At 39.7% G+C, this 18,513-nt stretch overlaps 1 protein-coding gene across 1 annotated transcript in view; it reads right to left on the bottom strand.

Annotated features, from left to right (window-relative positions):
- Window positions 1-18,513, bottom strand: part of DDX47 (DEAD-box helicase 47) — a 47,131-nt gene that overhangs the window by 20,016 nt on the left and 8,602 nt on the right. Inside the window, exons 3-9 of the mRNA XM_073644137.1 lie at window positions 14,721-14,909; window positions 14,063-14,134; window positions 9,890-10,008; window positions 5,595-5,666; window positions 2,367-2,483; window positions 1,738-1,884; window positions 1,105-1,242 (exon numbers count right to left, since the gene is read on the bottom strand). Of these exons, the coding sequence (XP_073500238.1) occupies window positions 1,105-1,242; window positions 1,738-1,884; window positions 2,367-2,483; window positions 5,595-5,666; window positions 9,890-10,008; window positions 14,063-14,134; window positions 14,721-14,909 (854 nt within the window). The remainder of the gene's footprint in view (window positions 1-1,104; window positions 1,243-1,737; window positions 1,885-2,366; window positions 2,484-5,594; window positions 5,667-9,889; window positions 10,009-14,062; window positions 14,135-14,720; window positions 14,910-18,513) is intronic.

Raw genomic sequence — 18,513 nt, 5'->3', positions numbered from 1 at the left:
AGACAGCTCTTTTGTCTTCACCATTGTGACAAAGGAACAGAGTCTACCATGTGGCTTTTTAAAACACTGAAGTCATCATTCATTGGCTAATTCATGTCACATGGGCACCGACAATTAATCACAGGTAAATCTCTTTTGATTTAACACAGGCAAGTCAAAATGTGTTTCCATACTAAATTAATGTAAAGGGTGCCAATACCAGTGTCACAGCAAGCTTTAGGTTTTTCTATTTTTTCCTCTCATTGTTTTTGTTTTAAATTATAGTTTATCATTTGCTCTTTTGTATTTAACACGAGTCTCTATACAAGAAAACGGTTTCACTTGATTCATTTTTTTCAGGAGATATTCCACATTATGTATTTAAAATCATGGGTGCAAATAACAATGAGCAGAACTGTATAGTTTGCTATTCATTGCCTAGGTTACCGGCTACCTCTGCAATCTATCACAGATGGGCGTCTCGTATGCAGGGATCGCTGGATTTCATCAGCTTCAGTGTCCCTGCACTCCTTCAATGCTATAGAGGCTGCAGACCACCAGCTCAAAAACACCACTGGTCCAAATTGTCATTCAGGTGCACATCAGCCAAAGTCAAATAGGAAGTCAGCAGGCAGGAGAGTAGTGAGCTCCTGAAGACAGAACTTGGGAAATACCTTTTTAAAAGGACCAGTCACCAGGTCTGAAGTGAACAGCTTTTGCACTTACTTTATTCCCATTGCTGCTTGAGTATAATGGTTTATCGGTTATAAATCTGCCATGCTGATGCAGAAATATCCTTTTTATTTAGTGCTAGTTTGTATGGTGTTTAACAAGCAGGTGTGGCTCACAGGATTCTCTTGGGTGTGCAACATCACAATGTGAGAAACCGCCCCCTTTGTAGAAACCATAACAGTTCTCTGTAAATACAAAAAGGCCTTTATTCTCTGAAACCGCATGAAGAATATAAAAAAGAAAAAAAATCGAATACGCAAGAAAGCAGTGTGAAAAAAATAAGAGCAGAATCTGGAGACCAGTCCTGTATGAGGGCACAATCATTATTTAGGATATTGACTTAATACTGTCCACCATGCATCATAATATACCATACAAACCAACAATCCTCACCTTAGAATGTGTGGGAATGTCAAAATTTATAACCACATCCACATGTGGAATGTCAAGCCCTCGACTGGCGACATCAGTGGCCAGGAGAATGGAGCGGGTTTTTGCCTTAAACTTATTTAGAGAACCAAGTCTTTTATTCTGCAAATAAAAAAAGAAAATATAAATTACACATCTGCTAAGTTTTATTTATTAACATTTCACTACTGTCAAAAGCAAATGTAACTTACAGAAAGATTTTTTTTTCACACCCCTATTATAAGTGTGAAGTGTTAATACAGTGATACACAAGTGATGAGAAACATACCGTACGTCTATTTTTGCTTTTTTATTGCTTCTACGTTTTCACGTGAGGACACACATTTATATTTAACATTCACCTAACAATGTCAGCCAAATTGTATTAATATGAGAGATAGAGCTGAGCATACAGATAGGCAGGACCCTGGTCCTGTGGCCACATCAGTAGTCCTTGGCCACCAGACCAGATTACTGTGAACCTCCTCCTGCCTGCAGATTGGGCATGTCTCAGCCCTAATGCCCTAACTCATATAAAGTATAAACATATAAATATATGCCAAGACTCATTCCAAAAAAGATCTTTAATAAGCAACATGAAAACAATTTTGATCTTACCTGACTCATTTGGCCATGGAGGGGAATGGCAGTGAAACCAAGATTACGTAGCAAGAGAGCAACTCGCTGTGTATTGTTACATGTGCTGCAGAAGATCATGAAGGAATTCCCTGCTAGTTCATTCAAGATGTACACAAGATAGCTGTCCTAAAGGTAAATCACAGAATAAGCATCGAAAGAGCACTTGAAATTTGAGGCGGAAAAATACAACTCAACCATGTTCTGAAGATCAATCGGCACAACAGAGAATACAGAAATGGTGGCTGTACGGAGCTTGTTCTGATTTCACTGCGGACCTGTGTGTGATGAGAGCTGACTGTCAGTCAGTCATTACATGTCTCACACGGTTTAGGCCACCTTTCATTTAAAATAAGATCTGGAGGCAGATTCTCATACAGATCTATGTACATACTCAAGCTATAATATTAATTTGCTAAGGAACAACCACTGCAATTAGACCAAGGCTCAATAGAAAACTTGCAATTGGTTCCAAAGTCTCAAAATATCCAGGAAAAATTGTTGTCTAGTGTCGAATTAAAAATGGCCAAGGGCAGATCAATGCAAGTTAAAAATATTGTAACCTGAGAGACTGTTGTATGCAATTTCCTCATCAACGCTGAAATAAATACCTTGAACTTGGAAGGGATGAAGATATAATACTGTTGCAGTTTTTCTACAGTTTGATACTTCGAGGACACTGCACATTTCACTGGGTCTTTTAAAGCCGCACGTTGCAGTTTTTGCACCTGAGGAAAGAAGAAAAAAATTGTCAAATAATTACAGCTTTAGGCCACGTTCACACACTCAGTATTTGACCTCAGTATTTGTAAGCCAAAAATCAGCAGTGAAGCAATCAGAGTGAAAGTATAATAGAAAACGTCACCATTTCTATATTTATCACCCACTCCTGGTTTTGGCTTACAAATACTGATGTAAAATACTGACCAAATACTGAACGTGTGAACGTGGCCTAAATGAGGATGTTACAAAATATATCTGAATTTCTCAAAGCGCCCCACAGAAACATTGCTTCTCAATACCAAACATACTAAAATACCAACTATACCAAACATGTATAGTTTTGTTGTAGCTTTTTACTTAAGTGGTGCAAAACAAATTCCAAAAATTTTAAGAAAATTTATTTTTGCTTATGTCGCCATTTTCCATAGGCCTGTAACGGTTTCATTTTTTGGGATATGGGGCCGTGTGAGGGCTTCTTTTTTGCGCCCTGAGTTGACGTTTTTATTGATACCGTTTTGGGGTAGATACGATGTTTTGATCGCCTCATTACATTTTTTTTGCAATGTTGCGGCAACAAAAAAAAAAATCTTAATTCAAGATTTTTTTTTTTCGTTACTCAGTTTACCGATCAGATTAATTTAGTTTATATTTTGATAGATCAGACTTTTACGAACACAGTGATACCAAATGTGTAATATGTTTTTTTCAATTGTTTTATTTTTAATATGGCAAAAGGGGGATGATTTGAACTTTTTCTCACTTTTTACGGTATTGAATACTTTATAATGTACTCTTTTGGACACTTGAAGCTGTGATCATCCAGTAGCCAGTGATATACATAGCCTTGCATTAGCACTGCTATGTATAGCAGAAATCACGATCTCCTACGAGCTCCGGCCGGCGTTCACAGGAGGATCGTAACAACGGGGTCATCAGCAGACTCCCTGCTGTCATGACACATGACAACCTAACGACACCCCATGATCAGACAGGTTCGCCGATGGGCAGGATGAATGACACACTTCCGGCCGGCTCTTTTTAAATGCCGCGGTTAGAGACTTACAGCAAGATTTAACTGGTTAACAGTTGTGGGCGGAGCACCACTCCACCAGTGGCTGTTAAAGGCACACGATAGTTGATTTAACTCTAGAACGTATACCTGGGGCCTCGCAGGCCCGCCCTGTTAATTGTTTTCTGTTTTCTGCAAGATTTCTTTAGTTAGAATTTTGAAGCTCTAGGTATTCCTCAGATATATAGTTGTTTTCCATTTCCAGTTGGTCATTTATTTATTATTTGCACACAGGCCTAAAAGGCCCCAGGTATGTGAAAGTGTAGATTTTTATGGTCATGCGTTCTAGGGTTAATGAACTATCATGTGCGAGAAGAGATGTGGGTTCGGCATGCAAACCCACATCAGGCATGGACACGACCTTTTAAGTAAATGTACGTCAAAGGTCGTGAAGGGGTTATTTGTTGATTCACTACAAAAGTTCAAGGTGGGCGTGGATGCCTAACTTAAAAGAGGGAAAATATATATCTTTGTACTGTGTTAGCCAGTAGATAGAAAAATATTTAGATTTGAGAGTCCTTCGTGGTTGATACCTTTTAATGGCTAACTGAAAAGATGGTAAGATGGTGACTTCAGATTTTCTGTTATTCTATGCCTGATGAAGAAACCGGAGTAGTTTTGAAAGCTTGCAATTTGTCACCATCTTTTCAGTTAGCCATTAAAAGGTATCAACCTCTGAGGAATCTCAAATCTAAATATTTATCTTGAAAAATATATTACAGGTTATAGGCACTAGATTCTGTGATGGGACATTGATCCAGGGAACTAGTCTGATTGCTGTATGTGGAGTCAGGAAAGAATGTTTCCCCTAATATGGGGCAATTTGTATCTGCCTCTTGGGGCTTTTGCCTTGGTCTGAATCAATATGTTATGTTATAGGCTGAACTCTATGGAATGTCTACCTTCAGCCTTAACCCATTATCTACCAATGTCCTTTTTTTGGGACGCCTAATTTTTTGCTTCTAGCAACTAAGATTTTCTAATTAGATCCAATTAGGTCCAAAAAAAACAAAAAATGAAAATTGCTAATTTGGCAAGTAATGGGTTAAAGAATATGAAAGCTGCCCAGAGAATAGAAAGGAAAGAAAGCAACTCATTGAACTGGGCCCTGTCCGCTCTTTTTTATATGCTGTTCACTATACAGTATTCTATCCGTCCTTCCAACACACAAAAGCATTCCCCCTGGTTTATATTAGTCACAGTGTGTTCTTCTTCTGAAGGCTCCATACCTTTTACTTGAGTTCTTTATTACTGTGTTTAAGTGTTTTATCATGATACAGTGAAAAAAGGTTGGTTTTTAGCTGCTGATCTGGGTCCTACATGTAGAAGATTTGATGTGAATATACATTATCTTTATCCTGAATTGCACGGTTAGTAAATCACTTGAGTTGACATGCCACCATTGTAAGGGTCGGTTTACACAGACTGACTAGCAGCACTAAATGACTGCCGTTTGGTAACTATGGCATTTAACGACTGGAGGTTGTTAAATAGCCTGGCAGATTGCGGTGAACAACGTGCACTGAATGATCTGGTTGTCATTGTTCTCAATGGCAGCCAGATCAAGTACATAATACATTTTGCCATAAAAAAACACATTTGTTAGCGTTTCAGCGACATTTTTTTTCTCTGTTCTTCCACATATTAGGTGTGCAGCGACCTCTGTATATCGTAAACCTGGAACCTAGAAACTCAACAGCCCCATGCGACCACGCACTGTCATAAAACCACTTAGATGCCACTGACACTACTGATCGCACCATCTAAGGGTGTAAATGGCCAGGAAGCCAGCTCCGATCTCAGCTGTTGGATGTACATACCGTTACATGCATGATTGACATCTGTAACTCCCTAACGTCACCGGCTATCATATACTCTCTAACCTATAAAATTAATACAAAAGTATCAAGCCTGTGTGTGTCTATTTGACAACAGACCATATGGGTAGGCTACACTATTTGGAGTATTCTCTTGTTCTACAAACCTACATGGTAAATGGATGTTACATATACATTGTGAACAGAGTACGTTAAGAAAAACAACTCACCTTTTTTGTCATTGTGGCAGAAAAAAGAAAGGTTTTACGATCGCGAGGAATAACTTTGAGAATTTTGTCAACCTATGGCAGATAAAATAAAATGAAGTTTAGCTCTGGGATTTAAGCAGTAGAAAGCACGGAATTCTACTTTATATTTTCTATTATTCTTTATTTAAAACCTTACAAAACGTTAGTACATTTTTAATATTAAGGAATTTGTACATGAGGACAATTATTTAGAAACAGTGGGCAATCATTTCTGGTTCCTGAAGATCACATCAGATTCTTGCCTTACAGTATTAGGCTATGTGCGCACGTTGAGTAATTGACGTAGGGTCTCCCTATAAAATCTAACCAGCATAGGCTAAACATACAGCTGTGAGCTGATATTAATAGCTAGGGAAGGGGCCATGGATACTGGCCCCCTCCGTGGCTAATATGAGCCCTCATAGACCCCAGAAATGGCGCATCGCCTTGCTCTTCCCACTTGCCCTGGTACGGTGACAAGTGGGGTAATAGGGCTGGGGCTCATGTCAGCCTTGTATTGGCAGCTGATTTGAAGCCCAGGTTAGTAATTGAGGGCGTCAATAAGACGCCCCCACTACGAACCCCATGGTCAAAGTTTTGAAAGAAAAAAAAAAACAACATACGGCCTGAAAAAAATACTTTATTTGAAATAAAAGTCCTCACTGTTTTAATAAATTGAAAAATAAAAAACACTCTATACTTACCCAACGCCAAATCCGAAGCCATTGTCCTCTGTAAAAAATACAAAAATAAAAAACCATCTCCCTCACTTGTCCGCAGTGATGACAATCTACAGTGTCCCACGAAGATCTGGGTCACTCCTGTCAGTGTATAGCTCTGAGCTGCCAGGACATAAGTCACATGAGTTGATCAGCTGATGAGCTCCGGTGACCTCACTTACTGCACCGATGCTGTGTGAGAAAATTCATGTGACCTTTGTCTGGCAGCTCAGTGCTATACACTGCCAGGGACAATCGCGCTCCTGTCAGAGTATAGTGTGCTGCCGTGTGATCGGATCGCCGTGGGACACTCGAGATTATAGCGGATAGGTGAGTATATGGTGTTTTTATTTTAACATTAATTTATTTTAACTTTTTTTTTTCACTGTGAGCACAGACGCCAGCTGATGTGACCTCTCCCCATCAGCGGCACCTGCTCTTGCTATTATCAATGGCAGCAGCCATAGGCTGACAGGAGTAGTCTCTCATCAGCCGACACCTTTCACCTGCAGTCAATTCTTTGTGTGTTTTTGCAGTGTTTTTGACCCATTGACTTTAACTGAGTGAGTCAAATCCGCAGCAAAAATCCGCAGCAAATCCGCAAATATTTTTACCTGCGTTTTTGCTGCGGACTCAATTGAAGTCAATGGGTGAAAAATGCGGCAAAAATGCATTGACATGCTGCAGATTTAAACGCAATGACAATCCTGACTGGGAAATTACTGATCATGTGCACAGCACTTCAGGATTGTCATTGCATTAGCTGGCACATGGATTACCTAGCGTTTTTGAGCCATTTCTAGGTGGAAAAAATGACGCAAAAATGCACAGTGTGCACACAGCCTTGAGTTAAAGCCAAAAACACTAACATGAAGCAAGAAAATCTACTTAAAGGAAGTCTGTGAGCACAGAATGACTTCAAACCAAGTACAGGAGCTTGGTGCATCATGACGGGGCCAGAAATGGGTGAAGATAGATGGCGAGACAAGTAGGTGTGAAGGAGCACTTAAACGTTTGGCCCCGCCATGATGCAATGAGCGCCTGTACTTGGTTTTCAAGTCATTCTGTGCTCACAGAGTCCCTTTACCTCATTGAGAATTATCTGGTTAAAATTACAAGATAGTAATCACTATCACGCTACTAAAAACATGAACCTACAGCTTATAAATTCCCATGGTGACTATATAATGTTGGTAGAAATACTGGTACGTACTAAGCCATAAATACAAATATTGATATACTTGTGTCTAATTGCATTTAGGTCTTAGTACCTACCAATAATGCTACAACACTGTATAGTCACCTTGAGGATGTATAAGCTGTAGGTTCCTGTATTTAGTAGCGCGTCAGTGATTACCATTTGATATGCTCATCCATGTGTTGGACAGGCTGGCACTCAGAGCCGGCTGCTCTACCAGCAGCTTCACCCTCAAGGCACTTAGTGAGCACCAGTGTGTTTTTAAACTTCTTACAAACATTTGATATATACACAAAAAGATCCAATTAATAAAGCAGCAGTTGATTGGCGAATGAAATCCTAAATGGCTGTTCTGAACCATCACTACAATATTGTTCTCAGAATGGGTTCCAACTCTGAGACTCTCACAAATCTTGAGAATGAAGAGGCTGCATGAGGAACACAAGCATTTCCTAAAACAGTCATGTCAGGAAAGCGGACAGGTGTTCTTGAATCTAATGGATAACACCGGTCTACAAAAAAAATTCTCTCATGTGCCAAGGTTTTTTGAGGGTGCCGAATTCAAAAATCCCATTACTTTTGCTGAAGTGTTCGAGTTTTTGAGATAATTCATCCATGAAAATAATGAATTCTCCCAATGCGACTGGTGTGTGATAACAAATGCAATAGCTTTTGGTCTGTCTTGTCTCTTTAACAGTGTCTTAGGTAATGAAATATTCCATATAATTATTTTGGATTTCAATTTGTAGGCTTACAATGCTATTAATGCGACTTTTTGAATCCAGAATCCTATTATAATTAATTAACTATTAAATATCTCGGAAACTAGAGCCAATCTGGCAAAACCAAAGTCATATTCTTAATCAGCACAATAAACTTAATATAAAACCGTTCATACATCGTTGGCACCAAAATCACTGTAAACCAGTGTAATCATAGAATATTTTAATTGAGAATTTAAAGGAGCTTGTCCAGGGAAAGTAAGTTATCACCTAAACATAGGACTGATTAAATCGTGATCGGCTGGAGTTCAACTGAGTCAGAGCCACGCCAATAGGCAGAATACGGAAAGTGTCATTTTGTAAGAATGAATGAATTCTCAATGCGCATGCCCCACAGCGGCTCCATTCATTCTCTATGGAGCCGATTAGCACTGCGCTCGACATTTTCTTGCAACCCCATTGAGAATGAATAGAGCAATGTTGGAGTGTTCAACCTGTTGCTCCGTTTTGTAACAGGGAAAATGTGTCCCACCGGGAATAAAAAGTACACCACTGTGCAGCTCAGTTACGGATCAACAAGACCAACATTTTGTTCACCAGTCTTAATCCACGGTGCCCTGGACTCACAGGTGTGTACCAGTGCCAGAGACATATGCCAGTCAGAAAACTACATATCCCAGAGCTCAGCCCACTTTTCAAAAAGGTTGAAGGAGCTGGCAAAATACAACAAATGCGATAACTTGTATTAAACTGGAAAACCCTTCTAAGCCCTTCACGACATATGACGTACATTTACTTTATATGGTGCATCTCTGCCTTTGATGCGGGCTCAAACCCCCCTTTTGTCCGATTAAAATAAAGCAATTAAAAGACGAAAAGAAAAAACACACACATTTGGTATCGCTACATTCAGAAATGTCCATTCCATCAAAATATAGCATACATTTAACTTGATTGGTAAACAGCATGATGAGAAAAAAAAATCTAAATGCCAGAATTATGTTTTGGCTGCAGCAACATTGCAATAAAATGCAGTAAGAGGCGATCAAAACATCCTATCTACTCCAAAATGGCATTAATAAAAAAATCAACTCGAGGCACAAAAAATAAGGCCTCTACCAGCCCCAGATGCCGACAAATGGAAATGCTACGGGTCTCGGAAAATGGCGACAAATGCAAAAACATTTTTTCATATAAATTTTGGAATACAAATTAAAGAAAAAAAGAAAAAATAAACTATATATCTTTGATATCTGAATACTCATACTGACCTAGAGAATCATATTGCCTGGTCAGTTTTACCATTTAGTGCACATGGTAAATAAAAAAAAATAAAATAAATAAAAAAATTGTGGAATTGCACTTTTTGCAATTTCAACATACTTTGATTTTTTTTCCCATTTTCTAGCACACTATGTGGTAGAATGAATGGTGTCACTCAAAAGTACAACTCGTCCTGCAAAAAAAAAAAGCCTTGTACGGCTATGTGGATGGAAAAATAAAAAGTTAAGGCTCTTGGAAGAAGGGGAAGAATAAACGAAAGTGGAAAATAGCCATGTCATGATGGGGTTAAGTTGGTACAATGTGAAGAATTTCCCTTCATTCATTTAATGTATCCAGTACTAAAGAATCTCTCACCTCTGTCTCAAAGTCCATGTTAAGTATACGGTCAGCCTCATCCATCACCAAGTACTTAATGGCTCGTAAATTAAATCCCTTTGTGTTTTCAAGGTGGTCAATAAGGCGTCCAGGAGTCGCTGTTTAAAAAAATAAAATAATCAGTGTCATATAAATAAAGCACAAACAAGACTTTTTCTTATCAGTGTTCCCAGCATGGCATATAGCATGCACCATTCCCTCCCCCCTCCTCCATCACAATGCAGCTTCAGTGCCCAGCGGGTACAGGTGAGCAGATCCTGTACTCTGCAGAGCGTCTCACTCCAAAATAAGGATGTCCACCTGATTGAGGATTAGCAAAGCAACTTTTCTCTTCAGTCTGAGGTAAGCAGTGTGCTATTAGGATACTACAAAAATCAAAAAACTGTGTGAACAGGTGCAAGCTGCCATGACTGCATAATAAACAGAAGAATACAGCAGCCTCTGTAAGCGCTAAGATGGATGCAAATATTGAATATATGCAATTTGAACTGCATTACTGCTGTATAGAATATACTTATAAAAATGAAGGTGCTTAGCACATAAATTGGCTAATTCATGATAGGTTGTGACTGCCTCCTTTCTGACTGAGCACTCCTCCCATCAGCCTAAGGCTGTTTCTATTTAGAGCTGGATCCTACCTTCCCTTTAAAGGGCTTGTCCGGTCCAAATCGATAAGTCTGCAGTCACTCCGTGTGCCTGCAGACTTCTGAATCCGCTGGTTTCTGAGCCAGGACCAGAGGGTATGTATGCTTTATCCATACTCCAGGCCAGGGCAAGTCTAGAGGGCGTGGCCTCGCTCTCCATAGACTTGTATAGAGCAAGGCCACGCCCCATCTACGGACGTGGCAGTCCAGTGGGTGTGGCCAACTGGAAGGTGCAACCTCACTCCATATGAGCGTATGGAGAGAGGCCTCACCCACTAGACTTGCCCCGGCCAAGAGTATGTATAACACATACATACCCTCTGGTCCGGTCTCAGAAACCAGCGAATCTGTGTGACTGCAGACTTATGAATTCCCCCAGCACAGGCGCGGGATTCATAAGTCTGCAGTCACATAGAGTGTCTTGAGACTTATCAATCTGGACCGGGTAACCCCTTTAAATTTGTAGACTTACAGCCCGGGAGAGACATGTTTGAATATTAGGTCACCCTGTTATGGCTGGTAGAATCTCATAAATTGGCCAATTTATGTGCTAAGTACCTTAACTTTTTTAAGTATTTTCTATATAGCAGTAATACAGTTCAAATTCCATAGATACAAAAGGTGGCCTACATCTTGGCACTTACAGAGGCTGCTGTATGCTTCCATTTGTATATTCAGCTATCAGAATAGTCTGGGAGCCGCCCACACACACAGGCACCAATCCAATAAGACTGGCATTTTTCACCCCTCACACTAAGCTCCGCCCATTTGTCAAAAAAGGGTTGAAGAAATCGGAATAAAAACACCAAATGCCTCAAATCATTTTACAAGTTTTGTAAAAGAATTTCCAACATTTCGAATAAGGTATGAGCACACGTTAAGTATGCAAACATTTCTGCTGCAAATACTAAAGTGTTGCCAGAAAAAATGCTGCATAAAATATGCAATTTTTTATGCGTTTCTCCCTATTTGTTAGAATAAGTGAAAAACATTGTAAAATCGCTGAAAGAATTGACATGCAGCAATTTTAAACTGCAACTCCTTAAAGACAGGGCGATTTTACATTTTTTCCTTCCCTTTTTCCAAGAGCCATAACTTTTTTCATTTTCTGATGATATAGAGGGATGAGGGCTGGCTTCTTGCAGGAAGAGTTGTACTTCTGAATGACACCAACCAATTTATCATATGATGTAATGGAAAGCAAGAAAAAAAAAAACAGTCCAAGTGTGGCGAAATAGCAAAAAAAAGTGCAATTATGCAATTGGTGTTTGGGTATTTTATTTACAGCGTTCAATTCTCCAGGTAGATTATGGTAATACCATACAAGCAAAGGTTTTGTTTTAAGTGGTGATAAAAATGCTGAAATTTGTAAAAAAAATAATTTGCTTGTGTCTCCATGTTCCCTGAGCCGTAACGTTTTACATTTTCAGGATATGGAGCTGTGTGAGGGCTTGTTTTGTTCACCTCAAGCCAATGTTTTTTATGGATATCATTTTGGGGTATATGCAATGCTTTGATCATCTATTATTAATTTCCTTTCTGTCATTGTGGCAGCCGAAAATACGCAATTCTGGCGTTTTGAATTTTTCCTCGTCACGTCGTTCACCGATTGGATTAATTTATTTTATAATTTTGATAGAACGGACATTTACGAACACAGCTATTCCAAATATGTGTATTTCTTAATTTTTAACGTAGTAAAAGGGGGTGATTTAAACTTATTTTCTTTCTCACATTTTTTGAAAAAAAATGGGTTTTTTTTGTTTTACATTTCACTGTATTTGTTATTCCTTTTTGGGGACTTGAACCTGCGATCATCCAATCAATTATACTATATACAGCAATGCCACAGCATTGCTGTAAATAGCAGAAATCACGGTCTCCTATGAATGTCAGCTCCATTCAACCGGCTGCTGTTAGAGACAGATGATGGCTGATATCACAGCCATCATCTGCAGGGAAAGATATGGGCTCGGCTTGCGAGGCAGGAAGACAACTTATGACTGACCTAATACATCAGAAGTTGTTAAGGGGTTAAACCTGCAAGAAAAAAAATAAGCAACATGTATACTTTGCTGGTGCTAGGAAATCCTTCAGGTTTTGTGACAAAACTGCGCAGGGAATAAAACGGCAAATACTTAACGTGTGCACATATTCCAAGCCGAGTTGCAATCCAGGTTCATGAAATGAAAGAAGTCCAGGCACAGTATAGTATAAAAAACTGGCAATTTAACGCTGAGCACCCAAGCAGCTGAGCTGCACATGTCTATAAGAATATTAGTGACAGCTATTGTACACGTTTATAGTCATTCCAAAGGTTATTGTCTTATACAAAATATCAACAGTGCTGTGCAAAAATTCTAAGCAGGTGAGAATGATTTCAAAAACAGAAGTGTCAATAGTTTGTGGTTATCAGTTACCAAAATGCAAAGTGAATGAGCAAAAGCGTATCCTAAATCACATCAATATTCGGTGTGACAACCCTTTCTTTACCTTCTAAACAACCTCAATTCTCTAGGTCCTCGAACACAGTTTTTGAAAGAACTTGGCAGAGAGATTCTTCAAGATCATTGGAGCAACTTCCTTCAACCTTAAAACTGTTACTATCCACATTTTTTTTGCCTTCCTCTGGATCAACATGTTAGGCTATGAGTTGAACTAGATGGACTTAGTTTTAAGGTTGAAGGAAGACTATGTTAACTAACCACATATCTGTAGATGTAGACTTGCGCAAATCCTTCCATCTCTTCATGTAATCTCAGGCAAACTCGATGTTGAGATCAGGGCTATGTGGGGGCCATATCCTCACTTCCAGGACTCCTTGACCTTCTTTAATATGAAGATAGTTCTTAATTTCATTGGCTGAATGATTGGGGTTATTTTCCTGCTGCAGAATAAATTTGGATCCAGTCAAATGCCTCCTTGCTAGGACTGCATGATGGTTAAGTAAAGAAGAACGAAGAGTCTTGGAAGTGATGATATAGACCCCACAAAGACCAGATCTCAACATGCGCCTACATTACATGTAGTCTCATATAGACTCAGTGACAGAAGCATTTGCACAAGCCTACATCCACAGCAGACCTGTGGTTAGTTCTACAAGATGTTTGGAACAACCTCCTGGCAAAGTTCCTTCAGTCACTGTATGCAAGTACCTAGAAGAATGGATACTTTGATGCTGTTTTGAAGGCAAAGGGTGGTCACACCAAATAATGATTTGATTTTAGATTTCTCTTTTATTTATTCGCTTTGCATTTTGTTAGTTGATAAAGAATAAACTATTAACACTTGTTTACAAAGCAGTCTTAATTTGAAATATTTTTTCTAAACCTGTCAAACTTTTGCACAGTACTGTGTATATTTTTAAGTTGTACAAAATAGCCAACCCTTTAAGAAAAAAAAAAATCAAGATTACTTTTCACCTGTTAGACACAAATGCTATGTACTGATATCAGAATTCTAAGACAAACAATGGTTAGCAAATCTAGTAAATACAATGTATTCATACCAATGACAACATGAGGCTTCTTTGCCAGTGCAAGGGATTGGGACATCATATCAATTCCACCGACAATAACAGCTAAATGCAGAAAAAAATAAGCACATTAAATATGTTGTTTTCTTTTTAACAAATGGAAGTATGATTTAGTACTATTTTACATAATTATAATACAGACTTTTATCATCATAAACTACCTTTGGCTGAATCCAGGTCAATACAGGGTTATATGAAAAACAAGTCACTAATAAATATCAGTTCTTCATTATCCTCTTACATTAAGTTTACCCAATGGAGGCCACAATGAGACTCTTGACAGGTGAATGTGGGTCTATAGCTATGTTCGGCATATACACCAGGAGCTGTAAGAATGATAGCTTTTCTATGCTGTATTTCCTGAGGATGCTTTTTTTTTTTTTTAACCTTCTGCTTGTAAAGGGTTAATATAAGTTTCTTACCACACATGTACTCAGAGCCAGTGGTACTGAAACACTGATGGTGTATATACTTCAATTGTATGAATACACCAGACTCCAACTATGTGCCCGGTATATTTTCTGATATCTCTAAACCGTAAAGTAGCGCTACATTATTTTGTGCTATTTTGGAGCCTTGTCCCCCCCATACCATGCTAACTTTACATCAAACAGAATGAGATCCAACATACCACTCTTAACACCAATGGACGAACCAAGCGCCTCAAACTGTTCTGATATCTGAAATGCTAACTCTCTTGTCGGTGTGAGAACCAATGCATACAGTCTCTGTGGGTTCTCCAGCAATGTCTGGAGGATAGGCAACGCAAAGGCTCCGGTCTTTCCTGATCCAGTCTCTGCCAGACCGATGATGTCACGACCTAAATAGTGTTAAAAGAACAAATGGGAAAGAAAAATCTTGTGATGAGCAATTATTTCCATTTAGCGTTAATAAAAATATGTATTTACACACATATGCACACACTCAACATTGAGACTGCAATACCAAGGAAAAGACACCATGGAAAAGTCGTGGAGTTATGGAAATCACAGTATGGAGAGAGATGTGAATGACATGCAAATGATAAAGTAAACAACATTTTCAGAACATCTCAATATATTTTGTGTTGAATATGAGCAGCACATGAAGAAATGCACACTATCAATGAGGCTATTAATGCTTGTGTGAGGACTGTTCTGCTGCATTGAATGCACTTGTGCAAATAATCAAGATCCGCTGCTGGCAGCTCCCTTTGCAATTGCCAACCAATGACGTCCCAGATGTGCTCGATGGGAGACAAGTTCGGAGACGCTGCAGTCCATGGTAGCACAATTAGGCCACGCAGGCTACGCACAGCAGCACAAGCAACATGCAGCCTGGTTTAAGTAATGTTAAACCTGTGTGCTGTGATAGACCCGCCCCTCCCGCAATGCCCCACCACTTTTACTGCACTTTAGGCCTCATTCAGATGTCCGTGTTTCATGTATATGTTGTATCCATTTTTTTTTTTTTTTTTTCACCGATACCAGATGTACCCATTATAATCTATGTTGCTGGTCACATGTCTATGTTTATCACAGACCGTGTGTCAGTGCAAAACACATGCAGACATGACTTTTTCGGCACCAAGGATGAAAAGGGTCAATACAAGTCTATGGGTCCATGAAAAACAAGTTCAGCACACAGATATGCCATGTATACCATCTGTGTGCTGTCAATGTTTAACATTGCAAAGTATAGGAGTATAGTAAGATCTGGAATTTATTTCTTTATCCCTGCGTGATAAACCCTGATGACACACGGATGGTACAAGGATGCACAACACTGATGAAACCGCTAACATTTTTTCACGTACGTGTTTGAACATTAATATATAAAGAAGGTAAAATCCGGTGCCACATGCGATAAATCCTTTTATTCCAAAAATAAAAATCACAGCATGTCCCTAGGAGGGGAACAACTGGACGCGTTTCGAGGACACAGCCCCTTAATCTTCAGTATCGAATTTGAATTTTCGATTGTAAAATTTGCTTGAATAATTAGCGGAAGCCATGTTGCGTTTGGAGAGCCCCTGATGTGCCTAAACAGTGGAAACCCCCCACAAGTGACCCCATTTTGGAAACTAGACCCCAATGGGAACTTATCTAGATGGGTGGTGAGCATTTTGAACCCCCAGGTGCTTCACAAATTAATCCGTAAAAATGAAAAAGTATTTTTTTTCCAGTTTTTCATTTTTACGAATCAATTTGTGAAGCACCTGGGGGTTCCAAGTGCTCACTATGCATCTAGATAGGTGCCTTGGGGGGTCTAGTTTCCAAAATGGGGTCACTTGAGGGGGAGCTCCAATGTTTAGGCACACAGGGGCTCTCCAAACGCAACATGGTGTCCGCTAACAATTTGAGCCGATTTTCCATTCAATTTGTTAGTGGACACCATGTTGCGTTTGGAGAGCCCCTGTGTGCCTAAACAGTGGAAACCCCCCACAAGTGACCCCATTTTGGAAACTAGACCCCTCAAGGATTTTATCAAGGGGTATAGTGAACATTTTGAACCCAGAGGTACGACACAGAATTTGATAACATTAGGTCATCATATTGAATAAGTTGTCATTAGTCTTGAGCGCAAGTGCTCGCTACTTGAGTTTGCATCGGGTACTCAGGTATGCACCATGTACTGCGTGTGCTTGAGTGACATGCTCGAATCCCTGCCCCGCATGTTTCACGGTTATTAGACACCCAAAAAAAAACATGCAGGGATCGCTCGTGCATGGCAGACAATCCCCGCAAAGTTTATTTTGGCCGCGAAGCATATGGGGCGGAGACTCGAGCATGTCACTCAAATACCCACGATACTCAATGCATACCAGAGCACCCGATGCAAACTCAAGTAGCGAGCACTTGCGCTCAACACTAGTCGCCATATCGTCATCTTTTTTTCTTACTTTTGAAAAAAATCCCAACCGCAACCCCAACCCGAGAGTTTATTTTTTACGCCGTTCCTCGTGCGGTATAAGTGATTAGACGACCTTATTCTTCGGGTCGGTGCGATTACAGTGATACCAGAATCATATCGGGTTTTTATGATTGACAGCTGTCACACACTAAAAGACGCATTTTTTGTAAAATCTAGTTTTTGCATCGCCATATTTTGAGAGCTATAATTTTTCCATATTTTGGCAGACCGAGTCATGTGATGGCTTGTTTTTTGCGGGATGAGTTGACGTTTTTATTGGTGCCATTTTCAGGCACATGACATTTTTTGATCGCTTTCTATTCCGATTTTTGGGAGGCAGAATAAACAAAAAACAACAATTCAGGAATTTTTTTTTTTTTTTTTATTCTGCTCCGGGTGTGGTAAAATCGATAAGGTACCTTTATTTTTTGGGTCAGTGCATTTACAGCGGTACCACATTTATATTGTTTTTATATGTTTTGGTGCTTTTACACAATAAAAGCTGTTTTATAGAAAAAATAATTTTTTTGCATTACTTTATTCTGAGAGCTATAACTTTTAGATTTTTCGGATGATGGAGCTGTATGGCGGCTTGTTTTTTTGCGGGACAAGATGACGTTTTCAGCGGTATCATTTTTATTTATATTCATCTTTTTGATCGCGTGTTATTCCATTTTTTGTTTGGCGGTATGATAAAGCATTGTTTTTTGCTTTGTTTTTTTTTTACCGTGTTCACTGAAGGGGTTAACTAGCGGGACAGTTTTATAGGTCAGGTCGTTCCGGACGCGGCGATACCAAATATGTGTACTTTTATTGTTTGTTTGCTTTTTTTTCATAATATTTATTGATGGGTACATTATATTTTTATTTTTGGTGGATTATTTTTTTTTTTATATTTTTACAATTTTTTTTTTCACTTTCTGGGAGTTTTTTTTACTTTTTTACTTTGTCCCACTCTGGGACTTTCACTTTTTTTATTCTGATCGCCTGCACAGCATAGGGATGGAGCACCATCCCTGTGCTATGCAGGCAGTCAGCGCTGCACAGTGAGAAGATTGTGTGGTCGTGCACTGCGCATGACCAAACAATGTTCCTGCTGCCTGGTGACTCGGATGTTGTCATGACGACATCGGGTCATCATGGCAACACCTGGGAAGCCGCGGCAGACAGCGCTGGAGGCCGGAAGAGGAGGTGAGTATACCGATCACCTCCCCTTGCCACCGCAATGCTGCGATCGACTTCGATCGCAGCATTGCGGGGGTTAATGTGCCGGGAGCGGTGCGGGACCGCTCCCTGCACATAGTACCGGGTGTCAGCTGTGACAATCAGCTGACACCCGGCAGCGGTCACGCCCGCACAGCCTGTGTGCGCGCGTGATCGTGATGACGTACTAATACGGGTCAGGCTCTTAAAGCCCAGGGCACAGACGCTTATTAATACGTCATGGGCTGTAAAGGGGTTAACCCCTTAGTGACGGAGCCAATTTTGACCTTAATGATCAAGCAAAATTTTACAATTCTGACCAGTGTCAC

The sequence above is a fragment of the Phyllobates terribilis genome, unplaced genomic scaffold (genome assembly GCF_046119375.1).
Source record: "Phyllobates terribilis strain yellow unplaced genomic scaffold, ASM4611937v1 Scaffold_8__6_contigs__length_399053987, whole genome shotgun sequence".
NCBI lineage: Eukaryota > Metazoa > Chordata > Amphibia > Anura > Dendrobatidae > Phyllobates > Phyllobates terribilis.
Note: the sequence above shows the minus strand (reverse complement) of the source record. Positions and strands in the feature narration are given on the sequence as shown.